The sequence below is a fragment of the Malurus melanocephalus genome, unplaced genomic scaffold, assembly GCF_030028575.1.
Source record: "Malurus melanocephalus ecotype Western Australia unplaced genomic scaffold, MMel_1.1 scaffold_35, whole genome shotgun sequence".
NCBI classification, from domain to species: Eukaryota; Metazoa; Chordata; class Aves; order Passeriformes; family Maluridae; genus Malurus; species Malurus melanocephalus.
The window spans coordinates 3,511,283-3,530,992 of record NW_026623267.1 but is presented as its reverse complement, the minus strand read 5'-3'; the positions used below and the strand labels follow the sequence as shown (position 1 = coordinate 3,530,992).

Here is a 19,710-nt window from a genome sequence, read left to right as displayed (position 1 = left end):
CCGGCTGCGGCCCTGCCTCCCGCGGGTGAGTAATGGCGGCGGCGCCGAGCCCGATCCGGCCCGGGCACTGGGGAAGGGCTCCTCGGGCTGGGACAGGCCAGGAGGGGAGGGCACGGCGCTCGCCCCCGCCTGCACCGCTGTCGGAGGGGCCGCGGCGGCCCCCGGGCGGTACCGTTCCTCCTCCATCCTGCCCGCGGCTGATGCTCCTGTTGTGGCGGGGGCTGTCGCTTGATTCCGCACAGTGACACACAAGCGTGAACGCTCGGAGCGTGGTGGCTCTCTCAGGGGATGGGAGCAGCGCAGCGAGCTGGGTCCGCTGCCCTCCCTTGCTTTCAAAAGCTCCTGCCAAAGAGCATGGCTCTGCAGCGATCCGCGCTGTGAGGTGCCCCGGGGAGCTCCGGTGAGGATGCGGGATGAAGGTCGCCTGCCTTCAATGGCCTGCAGCATCTCAAGTTAGGTGTGTGTTGCCARGTCCTTTCCACGCAGGAGAAGGCTGGCATGTTGAAGGCCAAATATAGTGTACTGCTGGAGGCTCTCATCACATACACAGCAAAGAATACAGAAGGGTTGCATTTTGTTATTTCTCCTGTCTTTTCTAAGTCATGTTTTCTGTTTGCTGGTTGTCCCATTTCAAATACCTCTTTCTAAATTGGGTAGACCAAGAAAGAAATCTATTATTAGAATGTTTAAAAAGATACCTTTTTAGCATGTAAGCATAGCTATGAAGTGTCTGCRTGCCATATCTAATGTCTTCTTCTATCTTTAATGATTTTCAAGGTATTTTAAAGAAAGGTTTTAGGAAAAGATTCTTCATATACAGGCAGTTTTTGAGAAATGTCCTGTTTTTTCCTAATACTAGAAACACGAGGTTCTCACACATMTGGTCAGCCTCTGTTGCTTGTTATTTGTGATTCCCAGATCAGGATGCGCTATGTAAATGTGGTAGTTTAAATACTGTTATCATCCTTCAGTTTACAAAACCTCACCTGTCAATCACTTGGGAGCCAAGTTAATATTTCTAGGTGTACATCTGTACTTTAGCTCCAGACTCAGGGCTTTGAGGCCTAGGAGCTTCACCTTGGTTTGGAGCTGATCCGACAGTTCAGAGTTTTCAGTTTGAGCTGTGAAAACTTAGTRGAAGCTAAGCTCAGGTAACTTAGCTGAGAAGCTTTGATCCCATCCATGAGCTACCAGCCTCAGTGACTTCTGAATGACGTTACCCTTGATCAATAAAATCAGATTCTCCGATGCATTTCCATTTGTTACGGGTAARGAACATCAGAGCAAATAAATTACAGTATTTGCTGATTCTCACTAAATTAGATAAACCTACTTTACCTGAAGTTTTATCTGAACCGACTTTCTTGGCATTGCGTATTTCCCTTTTGGATTTGGTAAAACTGAAAAAAAGATACCCATGGGCAGGGCATTGAAACTTGAGTTATCTGACCAAACTTATCTAGAGTAATTAACCACCACTGCCCCTTTCAACTATTTTTTTTAATTGTTTTTTCTTCTCTGACTACAGAAACATCCTTATTTGTGGAAACATGTCAGGGAAAGAAAAGCTCATCATCTGTACATCTGTATGCCTTTTTCATCGTATATTTGAAAGGACAAACAGAAAGCTTCCCTGCACAATAACTTAAGGGTATAAAAAGCAGTAGTGAGGGAGAAAAAAATCACTCTCAGGTAAGAGCTTGAGACATTCGAGTGAGTTTGGAGAACAGTTAAGAAAATACTTCMGCTTTTTTCACAGACCCTTTTCTTCACGGAGGAGTTGTTCTAAGAACAGCTGGAGATTTTGCCTACTGTGATGAATTTAATTCAATTTAGTACAAAAAAAACCCCAAATTAATTTTAAACAGAGATGATAATAGTGGGATAAACTAATGTGGATTTTGTGCTTTTAGTTCTATATAGTAGCTTACAAACTRAAAAGTAAAATAATTTTGTCACTTMTTTTTGAGAAGGGAACTGGATATTAAAGAAATATAGACTCTACCCTTTCATGGTAAAGTTTCATATTTTTCTCATGTAATGAAGGAAACTAACATCTGTATTCATTAAGGGASAAACCAATAGATATCTAAACAAACTCATTCTTCTGACCTTTTACAGGTGGTTTTTTTTTTCTTCTTTTTAAATTTATTGAGTAGTCAAGAGAAAGAGCCCCAATTGCTTTCATTTTTGGCTGGTAGACCTATATGTGTCAGCAAACATGGAGATAGAATCCACAAGCTTCTGAGTCAGAGTAACTGCATGCAAGATCATAACCTGCATAAAGCTGAAGTTAYTCAGGTGACTTTTTCCTACTGAGAAAGTCAATTGCTCTTAGATCCRAGTGCACCCAAAAGTCCAAGGCAAGATACTTCCTAAGTCTATAGGAGTKATGTGTACCTCAGGAAATTGCAGTCAGACTCTAAAATTTTAATATCCGTGACAAATGCAAAATCACAGCTATGCTTTGTCTAATGACTGTTGAATCAGAAATGTATTCATAAGGTTTCTCCACTTCCAAGGACAGACATAACTTCAGGCAGCTGTTTCATGGGRCATGTTTGCTCAGTCTGTTTCCCCAACATTGCCGTTCTGCTGTGGCACTTGCATTGATGAGGGTAATTTGTCTGTCACCGTCTCTGAAAAGTAGATCTGAACAAGATTAAATGACACGTGAAGCACCGCCAACCTGTAGCTCTTCAATGCAGCTTTTACAGTATAGGTGTCTGTGCCAGGTCTGAATAATGTTATCATCATTGAGAGTGATGTCTCACCAAAGCAGAAGCCTTTGCCACAGATATCACTTATTCCTTCTAGAAATTTTACACTTTGATGCTGAGCCTCTGTATAAACACAGTAGAAGTTCMTAACATGCCATGGTAGAGCAGGGTCTGTCTCAGTGCTAGTCGAATGCTAGTAATTATGCTACTCATTTTTAGTATACTTCAATGGTGAATATTTCACAGAAAAAATACTGGTTGAAATAATAACATGAAGCACCAAGATCAATTCTTGACACTTCAGACAAATCACTTAATGATAGTGAAATCTTGATCCAGACAGGAGGAATTSAGTGGCAGATATGTCAACCAAAAATAAAAAGGAAGTTTCTTCGATATGGAATAGGAAAACCCAAATGAATGACCTTATGAACATTTTAATTTTAGACATTGGAGTCATGATTCTTTTTCACAGAAGAGATAAAATAATAGTTTCTGGAATAGTTTATCTTTGCAGTCTTGTGTATTGTTTAATGAAGATCGGTGGCATCTAGGTTAAATTAAATAGAATACATGAATACGTTAGCCAGATAAATAGCATTGTTTCCTTAAAAAGAAATTCTTCAGAAAACTTCAGTTTGCCTAATCTGAAAATTGAGCTTAATTACCAGGTAGGGATAGCATAATATACTAAAAAGAAGACTGAAAAGATAATGAAAAATAGCAGGAGTGGTTTGAGTGTATTTAGAGTTATTTTCTTACTAAAGTAAGATGTTCTGTACTGCAGGTAATCTCTGACAGAATTCCCAGATCATGGGCTGTATTGTTAGCCATACAAAAAGAACACTGTAATTTGGCATAAAGCAATGTGAAATCCTCTGAGTATCTAAGCTGTAAAGTCATTTTCCCTGACAGTAGCCAAACGTATGGTTTCACAATCCAGTTGGGCAAAATGAACAACCTCATTTCCATAGTCTTGCCTTCCTCCATCTGTTCTTTGTTGACTTTAGTGCTGTGATACTCAATCAGCTGAGTCTGCTCTCTAATAAGTTRAAAGTGCATTGGGATGTTCATATTGTTTATTTTTTGAAATGTTAACAGAGTTTTGCTCTTAAAGTAAATGAGTGACCTTACTGTGAAAACCAAATGAATCTCAGAAGAAGTAGGAATAGACAGTAGGATGAATGGATTAATATTGGAAATGGATGCAGAAGTTCCCTTCATGGCATTGTAATACTGCCAGTCCAATTCAGGCTGTATTGTTAAAAAGCATATTCTAAAATTCCTACTCTAAAATTATCATAGCAGTAGCAAACAGCATGTTGTGACAACTGAGCTCTATGTTAATGCACTATAACATTGGTAGGAAACTAGGGTGAAATAATTTATAAGTATCTTAAATTTATATGTGTATATCTCAGTAAAATAAGATTCTAAAATTTGGAGGTCAGTGACGGAAATACAGATCACAGCTATGCTATGTCTAATGGCTCATGAATCAGTTTAGTGTTGTCAGTTTTCTGCATAATCTTGTTCCACATAATTCTGTGGTAACCTAAATTTTGTTAATCCTTTTCTCTGTTTCTCTTGTGATAATGTTGAACAGGAATTAAAGTTATAAATAAAGCAATTTCTTCCATTATACAGATTTTCTTCCCCTTACTTTCAAGGCACAAATCTTGCTGTGTACCATTGGTCTTGTTTTGAATTTAGCAGTGGAACACTATATTAAGTGTCAGGCAGCTGTGACATTGTATTAAGTGGCTGCCAGCAGCTAACTTGCAGGCTTTCTGCTTGAGGTACATCCTTAATGCTGTGCTCTTTTTTGTTTGCATGATTCAGAAAAAAGTTAGAATTTTAGATCCATAAAGTTGCAAAGCATTATGGTTTCGAATTTAATTTGCCAGAGTATTTTGTTAATATATTGGTTAACCACACAAAGTGATTGGTCTCAAGCCAGTAAATCGGTAAGTAAATGAAACCTGCATTCTGAACRTAAGCTGTAGTTCAGTCAGACCCCATTTTGTCTTTTGTTCTATTATGTTATTCTCCTTTCATGGCTTCTGTTTTTTCCTTCTCCTTTTTTAATTATTTCTACCAGAACAGTGTTTACCAAACATGATAGTTCTGAAATAATGTAACTAGAATTTCCATTTCMTGGGATTTATATGCGGTTAGGATAACAATGAAGTTACAAAATAATATGCTTTATAAAATATTTGAGTTCTTGAGGGTAGAACCTCAGAATCTGACATATGCTCAAAAAATAAATGTTGCTCTGTTTATGTACCCCAACCCCCCAAAAGGTCTGTTAGTTATGCAATCAGTGTGCACATCACATTTGTCTCTGTGTTATTTCTATTATATAGAGACTTTATGAAGCATTTTATATTGTTGGATCAGGTAATAAGAAATCTGACTTGAAAATATTTGTCTTTTGATCAGTTGCAGCCAAAATCCTGTTGAGATTCTGAACTATGACATCATGGCAAGATTTCGCAGAAGAACATGCATCATTTTGTTGCTTTTTATTTTGTTTATTTGCTCCATAATGATGGCTTTGAAGACTCTGAGACCTGACAGAGCTGGCTTCGGGGATCCATTTGGACTTGGTTTGTTGCCGGAGCTGCAACAACGGACAGTGCTGTTAGACAGTAAACAGAATTCCCTAAATAGGGCTCAAGGAGATACTGTAACACGTGTCAGTAATTTGCATAGTATTACTGTCAATACTATGAAAGCATCTATGTCTCCATTAAAAAAGCTGGAAGAAGAGCTGTCTTCTCCTAATTACAACTTTCACATATTCTACTATACTTGGTATGGGAATCCACAGTTTGATGGTAAATACATTCACTGGAATCATCCGTTGTTGCCACATTGGGATCCCAAAATTGCAAACAATTATCCAAAGGGAAGGCATAACCCTCCTGAGGACATTGGGGCCAACTTTTATCCAGAACTTGGATCTTACAGTTCCAAAGACCCTGCTGTSATAGAAGCCCACATGAAACAAATGCGTTCAGCTTCAACTGGTAATGAATGTTAACGTTTCAACATGTTGTTCATTTATCCAGCTGTACATATGTGAATGAGCACAACTGAGCTATTCTTTTATTTTTCTATGTAATTCAGGAAATGTTTGTAACTAGTAAATGTTTCAATATCTCTTGAGTTTTAGCCCCCAACTGAAACCTACATCTTCGAAGCTGTGTCTGATGAGTGTAACTGCACAGAAACAAAAGAGCAGTGTTTATAATCCTGTAGGTACATGTTTTTCATGACTTACTGCTAAACACTGATAACATGAAAAATACAGACACCTTTACTAGAATATACTGTCTATRTATTTTAKTTTKGTAGATGAATACTTTGGTTTAAAGMACAGGTTTCAGTAAACCGTGCTAASATGGTTCAGCAGTCCTTTCAAATATTAGTGTTTTTTTTTTCTCTGAATGCTCCATGTGCAGTAACAATTACATATTAATTTGGTATTTTCAGAAAGTGTCTTCTTTCAAAACAAGTTGATGTTCCTTTTTTCTGAATAAGATGAATCATATACCTAGGAATATTCAGTATTATTTGGTATCGTTCTTTATTGTTGGGCTTTGGTGCATCGTCCTTTTTACATTAATCTTCTTTAAAATAAGCAGTCATACAGGCTAATATTAAATTCTGAAAAGCTTCTGTAAATGGAGTTGGAGCAACATGATCAGAGCACATAGCWTTATTGACACTGCTAATCACCTTGTATTGAATCTCTTTCATTCACCTAATCATTGAAGTTTAATTTAATTGTTACATTTTGATTAGTGGTATTTACTTAGGTAGTGTTTACTTCTTGGTTGCTGTTACCTTGTGGGTTTTAACCTGACCTTTAATTTGTACTAGGCTTAATACAAACATAGAAAATTTCTCATCCTCTTCAGTAATACAACCCCATCAAGAGGAGTAAGATTGCAGAAAAATCTCAATTAGAGATTGCCAGTAAACATTGTTCTAGTCTTACCTAAGCAAAATAACGCATGCTAGTGTGATGAAGGCAAGGGGAGCACTTATACCTTTAAAAGAATCTACGATGTTTGTCATCCTCTTAAGACACATGTCTAAGAAAGCTGAACTGCTGGTGGAAAAGGTGCCAATTCCTAGGAAAAATGCTTTGCATAATCAGTTGTTTTAGTACCTTGAGTTAGTTATTCATGTGAAACTCAGCTGTGTGAATGAGTAGTTCAGGCTTCCTGTGACAGTCTGTAACATTACTGATATTTATAAAGAGTCACTTTTTTTCCTGCTGTTATTCTGATTTATGGATATAAGTACAATTGGATTTGTTTTCTTCCATCTGGATTTGACCAACATAAATCATCAACTTTTTTCCCCTCAAGTCATTACTTCACATACATTTTTTTAAAAAATTATACTTTGTTCATATTTTGTGTACTGTGAGCCTGGCTATTTACCATTTCTTTTTCTCTTTTAGAGAAATAGTCTCATGCATGATTGCATTTTACATTCTGTCAACTAATTTTTTCTAGCGATTTTTGAGGCTTTATCAAGGATGTTACGAAAAAAAGAAAAAATGTACRTGGTTCTTTCAGCCAGTATTGTCTAATGAGCGAAGACATATAAGAGAGTGGAGCAACAGGAGTCTCRTGCAGTGCTTCCTTCTAATCTTATATTTAACACTTCTAATGTATTAATTTCCTGTTATTCTACAGATTAATACAGTAGATTTTATTCTTGAGATTGCTTGCGGATATTATTTTTTTTTACACCAGCCTGTTGTTGTGGTAGTCCACTTTTGTCTCCCTCCATTAACTGTTTCGGTTTTAAACATTTATGACACTGTTTTTAGCATCAAGTCCATCCTTTTGTTTTAGACTCTAGAAGTGGTGCATAACTTTATTTTTTAACCGCAGGAAAGAAAACATTAAGTAGTCTTTTTCAATAAAAGACCARTGCAAATGTGAATTTAGGTCCTTGTTCAACAATTCTCTCTCCTGAACTTTTATATATTTCCTAAAMATATAAAAGAGGGTCTTAGCAGATGTATTCAAGATACTCAGATTTGTTGCTGCTGTCCTGCTTGTCCTTTGTAACCTAATCATTTGCATTTAGTCCAYTTCTTTTGTGTGAAATAAAAGATAATCTGATAAAATGCAGTAAAATACTGCATTTTTCTTCCCTTGAGCAGACTGTCTCTTGTGGTAATATGTTATTTGTGATCTCCTTTTTGATAAAATGGGGAGAGAATGTGCCTAAGGGTACTTGAACTCCCTTCTGTGTGTAGTGAGCTCAAATTTGTGGTTTGGATATTAGAAGGTGATTATGTTAGGGTAATTCATGGTTTCTTTTTTTCTAATTGTGGAATTGTTTGTTGGAAATTGTTAGTCAGAAATGTTATAAYGTTAGTAAAGTAGATGGAATTTAGAATATATACTTCCCTTTCTTGGTGGCCTTATTTATGTACTTAAATCACTACCTAGTTGACTTACTCTAGTTGACTACCACATTGACGTATTCTTTCATATGTTTTAAATAGCATTGTTAGGAAAATATTTCTACATCGGTGTTTTATGTATTTCTACATCAGTATTTCATGTGTTTCTTTTGGATTTAGCTTCTTTTTGATACTGTTCCCAGCTTCACATTTAAATCTAATTTGTTTATCTGGCAACATTTTATTTTAGAAGGAAAGGRTTTGGCCTTTCTGAAGAGATGTGTGTTCTTTTGCCTTTTTGSAGACCATCAGAAAAATTTACAATATGAAGACATGGTATTTGTTGTCTTTTTTTCCCACAGGACTAGTAGCATCCTTAAATTATTGAGAGTTATTCAAGCATTTTGGAAGATAATAAATTTGAAAACTAATTTAATACGCGTGGAAGGGTGACTTACACCATAGTAACAGTACCAGCAAGAAAGAAGGTTGTGGGATTACAGTCACTYCTTCTAGTATTAAATGGTTGTTTTGTGATAAAGCCAGAGGTACAATGAAGAAATGTGGAGAATAAACTTCCAGAAGATAAGAATCTCCTTCACCATATGCATAGCCCTCATCTCTTGAGTGTTCTATAACCTGTGTATCTTGATATTCTCTGGCTGTATTGTGGCTGTAATGCCTTAATGGGGAGTACTCTTTTCCACTTGTACAATCTGTGCTGAAATGTCAGAGGGAGCAGCTTTAAGTGATAGGCTTCAGACACTGAGCACAGATTTGTTCCCTTGATAAATGATCTAGCCAATTTGTTTTGTAGTCCCATAAACAAAGAGAGGAGTTAAATTTACTCTGAGAATACTGACATTTTGTAACTAATTAAAAAGTAGTTTRAGATTCCGACTTACATTATGTAGATTTCACATCATTAATTGTAATTCATGACAATGTTACAGTATACATGCAGTATTTTAAATAACATGATTTAAAACTCAAGTTTTRTATTTTCAGGTGTAATAGTGCTTTCATGGTACCCACCAGGTATGGCTGATGAAAATGGAGAACCGACTGATGACTTGGTGCCAGTTGTTCTGGACTATGCACACAAATATAATCTAAAGGTAAAGTATTTCTAGATGCATAARATTGGACCAATTAGGAAAGTAAATCTTGCTATTGTGCTGCACYTCTTTTTGGACATGGAAGCTTTTGAATTGCACAGAACTTTGGTAGGACCTGAGTAATGCTCCCTTATAAAYAGAATAAATATTGTAATCTGCTTTAGCTTGGAGAATCTAAAGCATAGTGTTGTTGATTTTTATTCTCTAATTTCGGGAAACAGTTTTTAAAATAAGACATTTTTTTTGTTTTCCAGTGAGTCTTGAGAGTTGAAGGAGGTATTATATATTCCAAAATAGTGTGAAATATGAATGAGCTATAAACTAAGGACCTTTGAGAAAGAAAAAAGAYTATCTTCMTTTTRCATTATTTCATAACTTGCTAGCACYTGATCATAGAGGTCAGGAGCAATTATCAATGGGTAATAGAGATTTAGAATATCTAGTTTGAATAAATGTCTTTATTCCAGAAGGTGCCAGGAACACTTGCCTTAGATTGTAAGGTCAGAGACATGCTGCTCAGACTTTAGGGTTATTCCAGGGCATGACAGGATAGAAAGGCTAAGTTATTGACTTCTTAAAATCGGTGACATATCAAGTCAGTTAAAGATTGCATGAATTGATTACTAGATCTTAAATTGTGGTTTGGTTTTGTTTCTTTTTAGGATAAAATTTGTATTTTTGTTATAATGAAAAGGAGCATTTTATTTCAATCTTTCCAAGTAATTTGAGTTTTCGAGTAGCTGCTTATGTTTCATCTCTGGAGTGGGCTGTCTGTACTGTGTACTGAAAACACAGCCTGTTCATCTGCTKGGGTTTTAGTTGGTCATGCAAGTTGCAGATTCTCAGAGAAGTTCCCTGTCATTTGGGGTAACTAGATTCCTTAGCAAGCAGGAGGAAAATAGGATGGYTAAATGGGATACAGATGTAGTTTTTGAAACTGTTAAAAATACTGAGTGGTTTGCATTATATGACATAGGTTTCACTGTCTAATAATAAATTATTAAACAGACAGAAAAAAGGATTATCCTTGCCCAGAATTTTCAGATAATACAATGGAGTTTGCTCTCACCTAAAATCACTTGCTAACATTCAACTCTCAAAGGAGTTGAGAAATTAAATAAGCTACCCYGGAAAATAAAATAGATTGTAATAGTATGGTAATGATTGGAATATGGACGAAGCTGCTATTACCACTTGGAAGAATTACTGGAATGCAGATATTCTGTATATATATTGCAGGAAATGCTATCTTCACTGTAATGTTTTTGAGCATTCTTGCACTAGTAAGTTATTACAGTAAGCATTAGGAATCTGGGTAGACCAAAGCCAATGTACAAAATACATTTCTATTATGTCTGCTAAATAGAAGTCTGGGAGAAGAGATGCCCTTTTGATTTGCCTGGTTTTGATATTTGGAAATGAAATACGAAATTATAGTGCTCTTCAACCTCTRCTGTCAGTCTTAGTGATTTAGTCTAACACTATTTTTCTATAGTTTCTGCTTAATAGATTGGCTCTGCAATGGMAATTTTCTACTATTGTAGAGTCATCAAAGACTTTATTAAATGCATTGGGCTCTAAAATTGCTTCTGARAAGCTTGTTGCTTTGATTAATGTAATGTACTCTTCCATGATTGTATATTTGAAAATAAATTCATTTTTACATTGGAATTCACGCATATTGATTAATCAATTCCATAAGCTCCAAGCTTGACATTAAGAGCAGTAGCAGTACATTATATTAGGTTTATTTCCAAGAGCTTATTTCTGTTGATAAATCTATAAAATTTTAAATTAAAGTTTTCATATCCCATATCTTGAAATCTATTGTAACTCTGAAAACTATCCTTCGAGCATTATCTTTAGCAGATTTAATACGTTGGTTAGAAATTAAATATTAAAATGTTTCATTAGTTTGCCAGTTCTTTGACATTAAAATAGATAATATTTTAAGTTTTAGTTTTTGTAGATTTCTGAGTTTTCTGAAGCATGATTACCACTTGCTGTAGCCTAGGGAAAACAAAAGCTTTGTTCTGTTTTAATGTCAAAAACCAAACTTCCCAAGATCTGAAGCTTCTAATCTCGGTAGTGCAGCAGTTGTATTAGGGTTGGATTATTCTCAATATAGATAGAGTATAGATAAAATGTTTGGTCTATAAAGAACTGTAYTTTTTGTGAGTGGTATTTGCTTCATACAATACACAGTGCCCATGTATTCAATAGTGTTTTAMATTTGTGTTGCTCTTACATTTTCATCTTTCAGGTCACTTTTCATATTGAACCTTACAAAGACAGGGATGATCGCAGCATGTACCACAATGTCAAGTACATCATTGACAAGTGAGTTCTTTCAGAATGGTTTCYTTTGGGGTATCTTATTATCTTATGGGGTTCTGGTTTAGGGAATTTCTGTGTATGATCTAAATTTTGTAAGAACATATAAGAATGTCTCCTGAGACTGAAGAGAACTGAAAGGAACTTCTTTCATATTTCAGAGTGCAAAACTAGTCTGTTTTTTAAATAGCGAAGTGTGAATTTTACATGGATTCTCCAATGTAAATTGCTTTCAGCATTCATTAATATCCCAAGTTATACTTTATATTAAAGCAGGTTATCTACATGATATATAAATTAAATKAAATATACATTTTGATAGTGACAAAGTAGCGGATTGAACTTTGTGTTGACCTCTAATGATTTTAATTTATCTTGACAAATTCTGTACCCCTACTAGTTGTTTTGCAGTKCTCCTTAGACTGTCTTGTTTCATTCTGAATTAGAGAATTGCCCTTCAGAGGAAACTAATAACTGTAGCACAGTTTGACACTAAGTTATTTTCACAGTTTAACCCCAGCCATCRACTCGGTACCAGCAGCTGCTGCTTACCTCATCTCTCATCCCCCAGCACCAGGGGGCTGGGTGAGATTGAATCAGAAAGAAAAGATGGACTTTGTGGGTTGAGATAASAACAGTTYAATAATTGAAACAACATACTGTTATAATAATTGTGCCAATAGTATTAGTAAGAATGTTAATGGAAAGGAGAAGGAGWGAGGGTAGAGGAATCCAAGACAAATTGCTCACCACTTACAGAGAAGTACACAGCCCAGCCTTGAGCAATGTTCAGTCCCCTTCGAGGTAGCTCCGCCTCCTTTATACATGGGCATGACATCCTGAAGTGTGGAATATCTCTAGCCAGTTCAGCTCAGCTGTCCTGGCCTTRCTCCCTCCCAGCTTTCTGTGCAGCTCCTCACTGGCAGAGCAGGAGACACTGAGAAGTCCTTAACTTAGGGTAAGCACTACTTACAGCAGCCAAAATATCAGTGTGTTATCAGTGTTATTCTCATGCTAAATCAAAAAACCACAGCACTGTACCAGCTACTAACATTAACTCTGTCCTTGCCAAACCCAAGAGAGTTACTAATTTGTAGTAATTTAAAGTTTCTTTGAGGAATGATTGTTTGACACTTCAGCAAACACTGAAGTTATATTATGAAGAAAGCGATATTAATTGCTGTGTTCCAAAGTCCATGCCCTGTCTTTTAAAATTAATTTTTAGGAAAAGTCTTCAACTCAGATTGTACAACAATATTTTCCAAATGGCAGATTTTGTCTTAATGATGCTTGTTTGCTTTATAGATACGGAAGCCATCCAGCCTTTTACAGGCATAAGACCAGCACAGGCAGACTTCTTCCATTGTTTTATGTTTATGACTCTTACGTAACAATTCCTGAAATATGGGCAAATCTGTTAACTGTTTCTGGATCCCAGAGTATTCGAAATACTCCGTATGATGCGTTATTCATTGCACTTCTTGTAGAAGAAAGACATAAGCATGACATTCACAGAAGTGGTTTTGATGGAATGTACACSTACTTTGCCACCAATGGCTTCTCCTACGGCTCATCTCACCATAACTGGGCAAGTTTAAAAGCCTTTTGTGATAGTAACAACTTAATGTTTATTCCAAGTGTGGGGCCAGGTTATATTGACACCAGCATCCGACCATGGAATAACCACAACACCCGGAATCGTGTCAATGGGAAGTACTATGAGACTGCCTTCAGCGCAGCCCTTCTGGTGCGACCAGAAATTATTTCCATTACGTCTTTTAATGAATGGCACGAGGGAACTCAGATTGAAAAAGCTGTCCCTAAACGGACCGGACAGGTGGTTTACCTTGATTATAAACCCCATAAACCAAATGTTTACCTAGAGCTTACTCAGAAGTGGTCTGAGAAGTACAGAAAAGAACAAGAGCAGTGGCTTATGTGAGCTGTCCCTGCTGCAGTTGTTTCCTAATGCATTGACTATATTGAAAAAGAAGTTGAGAGCTGAAGAATCTGTTACTAAATGTCTTTATTATATCTTTTGAATGTATATGCACTACTACTGAATTTAATTTTGAAAAGCTAAAAAGATTATGGGAATATTGGCAATTCTGTCTTACTGGATATTTTGGTTCAGAAATATTCAGGGAAATCTGTTTGGTTTTCAGTTATTTTTTTAACTTGGTAACTCGCATGCTGAGCTTTCAGAACATCTGCATGGGATAACTCTACATGACCAAAGTATAACAAAAAAACTGRCACAGTTTCTAATTTCCTTTATTTCTGTAGTTGTGTTTTTGATCAARCTGGTGCTGTAATCTACATTTTTATCCTCATAGCTTCTTGCAGGATGCATGTCTATAGTTGTGGAATAATCTACATTTATGCTTTTTAATGCTTTGCACATGGAGTTCTTGACATATGATTAGCTTGTGGTTAAAGCACTGTRGAGGTATGTCTGATGCAACACCACTGGGTTTTGTTTAAAAAAAAATATTTGAAAGAAAGTTCMGAAGAACTGCAGAAAGAGTTGTTGTTTACTTAATTTTTTTTCTGTTTGGTACATGGGGTAGACTTACAGATTACTGGATATCGACCAGGAACAATTTTTTTTTCTGTTACTTGGAATGATAAAAAAAAAAAAGTTTGAATTAGAGTGGAAAATATTTTTTGAGGGGGGGGGAAAAAAACCCTAAAGATGCAAAAAATTTATTTCAACTTCTGTTGTTACTTATTTTCTTCTAATTAACTGCAGCACAGTTCTAGTGTGTTTTTTTAAATGTTTAAAGTTTCTAAACCCAGTATYTTACTCAAGCTACAATAACTATAATTGTAGGAAATACATTTTTTGAGGAGCAACCTGATTTGGTAGCAATGAGAGCAACTACCCATTTGTATAATTTGAAGTCTGAGATTTCTCTTTTTCATCTATTTCATTTMGTTGTTCCAGGATTCCAAATTGTAGATTCTAAAATCTTACTGTTATTCAGATAAGCACCCTACCAATGCTGCTATAAGACATTGGTGTGRCTGGAAATGAGTATTTTCAGTCCTAAGAATCTCACCTGTCAAATGKGATTTTTAGCTGCTATTTTTTATGAGGTTTGAAAGGTTCAAGTCACACAGATGTATCTGCTCAGTAATATTTTCTCTGGGACTTCCATAGAATTTCATAACAAAGCCCTAAACTTTGGAATAGTAGAAATTGCAGTGTTTTGTTTATTTGCAGCAAGTATTTAATCCTAGCAGAGTGGATTCTTTCTTAGTTGTTTATTTTCTTAATCTATATATAAGGTGCTGAGCCTGTGTTTTAGTTCATATGCTGAAACTTGTGACCACTAGTAACAATTGGAATTCCATTGATTTCAGCAGAACTCGTGAAAATTGCACTCTTTACTCAGACCTCACTGTAATCTCCCCATTAAGTGGTAAGGTGAATGGGAGGATTTCTGTTAAAACAAACCAAACCAGTATGTTTCTTCCAGAAAACTTTGTCATTCCAAATTAATATAAAACAGTTAACACTGTTGTTTTCTAGAGTTCTTCTGGTATGAAAAAAGTTTGTTTATATATCTCTTACTTACTTACAGTTTAGTTCTCTTGTCATTTCTCTGCAGCTGTTCAAGCAATGAGGTATCATGTAATGCCCTCAGCTGCTTGAAAGAATACAGAAATTGGATGGAGATATATAAGCTGGTGTGTTGACATGTGCCTCTAGATTTACTGGKCTCTTACTAATTTCTCTGTATTTTTTTKCATTTTCCTACTAAATTACTGCAAAGTATGCAATGCCTCTGAAAGAAGTGTTTACTAATGCTTATATTGTTTTGCTTATACTCAGGTGGATAAACTGACATAGACATAGGTATGACCCCAGTCAATAATGTCTGAGACTTAAGAAGCACTTGTTACTCTTCAACCACTCCCAAGTTAACCACTTCCATTTTCTGATATTACTGTTTTACTATARATCCCTTAAATAGCTATACATAAATTGTTTCTATAATTTGTTGTATGTTTATGCTTTTAAAGCCCRGAGTCCATATATTTATTTTAAATGTGAGGGAACAATTGAATGTTTTGCATATGTTATTAAAAAACCTTTTGAAAAGACAAGTCTCTTTGTTTTCCCTTTGCTTAAACTTTTGTMATCCACTGGTCTTTTCTCACTGTAGGTATCTGAGCACTTTACTGGTCTTGACAACTTTGCACTCACCTTTGAGCCCTTACTTTCTCCTAGTGTTAGTTTATTTTCTCTGTGACTGTGAAAAGTCACTCCTTTGTTGCTGTGTATAGAAACATTTGAAATTTGTTGTAAGGTATTGTATAACTGAGGTGATGTGTCTTGTTTAAAATAGAATTTATATACAATGTAATGGATCTTCATTATCTGAAAGACTTTTGTAATTGCTGTAAAGGTATCATTTAGTCCTTGCTGTGAAGTGGCCATGGCACACTGATGTCTAATGGGATCTTTAGAAGAATTKATAGAATTTCTGTAGAAAAGAATGAAAATTAAGTGCCTAGAAATTCATCACCCCTGAACACTGRCTGTATTTTTATGTGCTTGATGTGTTTTAGTATGCAGCCTTACATGATGTTTCAGAGTTGAGAATTTAATTTGATGATCGATGAAATAGAGCTACTAGAACTATCCCACCTGCCTGACCAATACTTTCTCTGTACTTWAAGCAAATCAGTGTGCTTCTTCTTKATAGGAGAGTTTTACTTATGGACTGTTGCTGCAGTTGTGATAGTTATTTGAAATTTGAGTTTRAAAAAATAGGGAAAGCATTTGTACAAATGCAAAGAAATAAGATTGTTACAAGGGCACAGTTACTGGGGCAAGGGAGGGGAAAAGTGAATGTATTTAAGAAGGTAGTTGCTCCAAGCTTTAAGATTACATTAGGAAAAAAARGGGACTCCAGCGTGCAACCAAAATTAAGAGGCAGGGAAGAGCATGTGTAATGATTTTGAGATTTGAAACAGATTTAAGAAATRTCCAGATCCTATTTCACTTTGGTATCACACCTCTTCTACTTCTTATGGCTGAAAAAATATTGGCCAACTGAAAAAAATATTGTAATGATTGTTTTAAATATTTTTACACTGATTAAATACTCAATTAAATACTCAAATGTTATTTCATAGCACTTAGAATTATATGAAAAKTTTTAAAAGAGATCATGCCATGGTGTGCCTCTGCAAATACAGAAATAACTGAAGTAATCAATCACATCCTACTGACTGAGCATCCCCAGGGGGTCAGTGGTTTCTAGACAAGTAAAGAGTCTTTGTGGTAAAAGAGAACATATTTGTAAAAGAAAATCTGTAGGTTCATTTCTGCTTTTGTCAGTTATGATCAARTAAATTGTTTTAGTTCTGTGAGCTTTCTCAGAACTGAAGCTTAGTGCGTCAACTCTAAGAATATGTATTAAATYTTGTATAGTAGTGCATGTTTCTCAGATCTATAATGTACTGAATTTTGTGGGAAAACACATGCTAATGCTTTTGCTATTTTAGTGGCAAGCTGTAGATAATTGTGAATATAGTTTCTGTGCTGATGTTCATCATATTTGTCTAGTGCATTTCTTTTGAGGTGCCAATGATTTGTCTCTTGAGGTTGTTGAAGCAGAAGGTTCTTCASTGAAAATATTTTTATTATAAAACTTGATCGGTATATGCTCTGCTTAGTTTGAATTAACATATTTCACACATGGTTCTCGGATTCAATTGAAAACATTTCACAGTATTTTCAGCACTATGTTGCCAGTAAATCTGTCTCTGGGTACATGGATAAAGACTTACTGTGATTTAGGGCACTTTTTTTTTCTGAATCTTGTGAACCTAAAAAGAGGAAATATAACATTTATAAACAAATTATTTGACACTTAATATAAGATGAAAATCTTTCTCCCAGACCTACAGGTACTTGTCTTCATTCTCTCTACTTGGTTAAGATTGTGTCAATGCTTTGTTTCTTTTTTTCTTTTACTTTTGACCAGCATGTTAAATRTTCTATAAATTTCTAAAATGGCTGTATTTCTAAGATTTCATAGTTGGAATATTCAGTAAAGAGAATCTTCAAGATTARTGGCACCACAGAAAAGCCTGATGTGAATGTGATATTGTATAGATGAATTTGTTGTGAATGGACAGTGTGTCTTTGATATGCATTGAACACAAATAAAAAAAAAAAACTTTTAATACCCTACATGGCTGTGACAGAGATGAAKTTGCTTACATAAAAATCAAAAAATGTGTGTGTCTATTTAGATATGTGCATATAYCTGAAGTCATTATTTTAAAAGTACTATATCATTGTAATAAAATTACAAATGATTATGCAACTTTTAAGTAAGCAATTATTTTAATTCTGTATAGTATTTATGGAAGACCTTTTTGCTTATGATTGCTTTCATGTTTAATAAATATATGCCCAAAAATCATTTTTAAAGGAGTGTGTGGTATTGGGGTCTTTTATTAATGGATGTTTTGAAATTTAATTTTTGTTTTTCTGTGTGTGTGTAAGATTTAATTATATTTAAAGAAACAGGCTTATCACAATTTTTTTAATAGACAATGCTCCTGAAGTTTTTAGGCCTAATATTACATCCTATTAGGCTACTGAGTTCACTGCATGGTGTTGCAAGTGTCTTTTGAGTCCTAGGTAYAAATGTATGTTGACAAAGTAAAACTGAAGTTTGCAATATACCGAGGTTTAGGAGGGATATGCGCACAAACAATTAGCCTTGGCGGAGAATGGTTTACAAAGGTTACTACAAAAGGGCAAATGAATTATTTGTTGCATTATAGTATGTTGTGCTGTTCAGGTATAAAAAGTCTGGAAGGTAAGCATTGTCGTTTTATTTTTCATGGCAATGTGAAATTATCTCCTTGGTGTTTGAAAAATCTGTTGTGTTATTCCAGCAAACTAATTATACTGGTATGAAAAAAATTAAAGCTAGTTCGCACACATAGTTTTGTGTATTTCTCTACATGAGTCAAAAGTATTTTAAAATTTATAATAATTTCATATTTCTTTTGGTGTATTACATTGTAAGTGACTCTCTCCTGTAGTTACTTTGCTCCACAATGTAAAAATTTCCACAAAATTTCCTGGCTCAGGAATTGCAAAAGGTAATCAACACAAGGTCTATTTGAAATTTGAACTTATGCACATACCTGCAATGGACACTTTACTAGGAGACTTCAGAGTGACTTATGYATTTTAATAGATAAAATATCTTCCAGGATATTTCATCTCACTTTATATGAATTCTGTAAAAGAATAAGATAAGAATGAAAAAGTATTTGTTGCTTCTTGTTTATCCAATCTGATCAATTTCTGTACAGTAAATGAGATGTATTTTCTACACATTATTTATGTGAATGATAAATAAGAAAGACTAGACTACATTTTTGTTTGTTTACTTCAGCTGGGCAGTGTAGATAGAGGAAAGTGATAGAACAAAAAACTCCTATAGCTTTCATTTTTAAACTTCAGTTTAGTTACATTCTTAAACATAAGTGAACTGTGAAAATAATGGAATATTCAGAAGGTTACTTTATATATAAATTTTTTTTTAATTAATTTGCTGACTCAATTTAGAGATTAGGAGTAAAAATATGTTGTAGCTATCATAGTTGTTTCAGTGTTTTTCAGTCTGTTAAGGTGGAGTCAGGAAAGAAGTAACAGGTTATTGTAGGGTGTGATCTTACAGAGAGTGATGAGAACTCCTTTTTGTAAATTCTATTATTGCTGCTATTCAAAGCTGGTGTAGCACATTCAGAACTGAGGAAGTTTTTAAAATTAATTTTGATCCTAGAATATATGTATGTAAAYATATGCACACACAATTTTTTCCTCATTTCTTTGTGAAAAATGCAACTGCCCTTGCATGGGTAGGAAAAATCTAGTGCAGTTTTAATCAGTACCCAGATCTGTGCTTGTCAGTGTTCATTGMGTGATCCAGAGTAGCTCAGTTCCTGATCCTAGCAGTTAAGAAGTGTGAATAGTCAGAAGTAATCAGAGTATTCAAGTTCATTTCCTATGGTCTTTTATCTAAAAGTGTGGGTAAAAATCTACTGAAGTTTTCAA

At 35.1% G+C, this 19,710-nt stretch overlaps 1 protein-coding gene across 3 annotated transcripts; it reads left to right on the top strand.

Moving 5' to 3' along the window:
• Positions 1–18,570, top strand: MANEA (mannosidase endo-alpha). Of its 3 annotated transcripts, none has more exons than XM_057364114.1 (6): positions 1–25; positions 1,529–1,692; positions 5,166–5,755; positions 9,169–9,278; positions 11,542–11,618; positions 12,918–18,570. In XM_057364114.1, exons 3-6 carry the CDS (start codon positions 5,206–5,208, stop codon positions 13,552–13,554), a joined length of 1,374 nt encoding a protein of 457 aa, XP_057220097.1. In that variant the 5' UTR covers positions 1–25; positions 1,529–1,692; positions 5,166–5,205; the 3' UTR covers positions 13,555–18,570. The 3 variants fall into 3 exon arrangements, with proteins under 3 accessions (XP_057220097.1, XP_057220099.1, XP_057220098.1); XM_057364115.1 differs by lacking the exon at positions 1–25 and adding an exon at positions 382–457; XM_057364116.1 differs by lacking the exon at positions 1,529–1,692 and having other exon boundaries at positions 7–25.
• Positions 18,571–19,710: the final 1,140 nt, after the last annotated feature.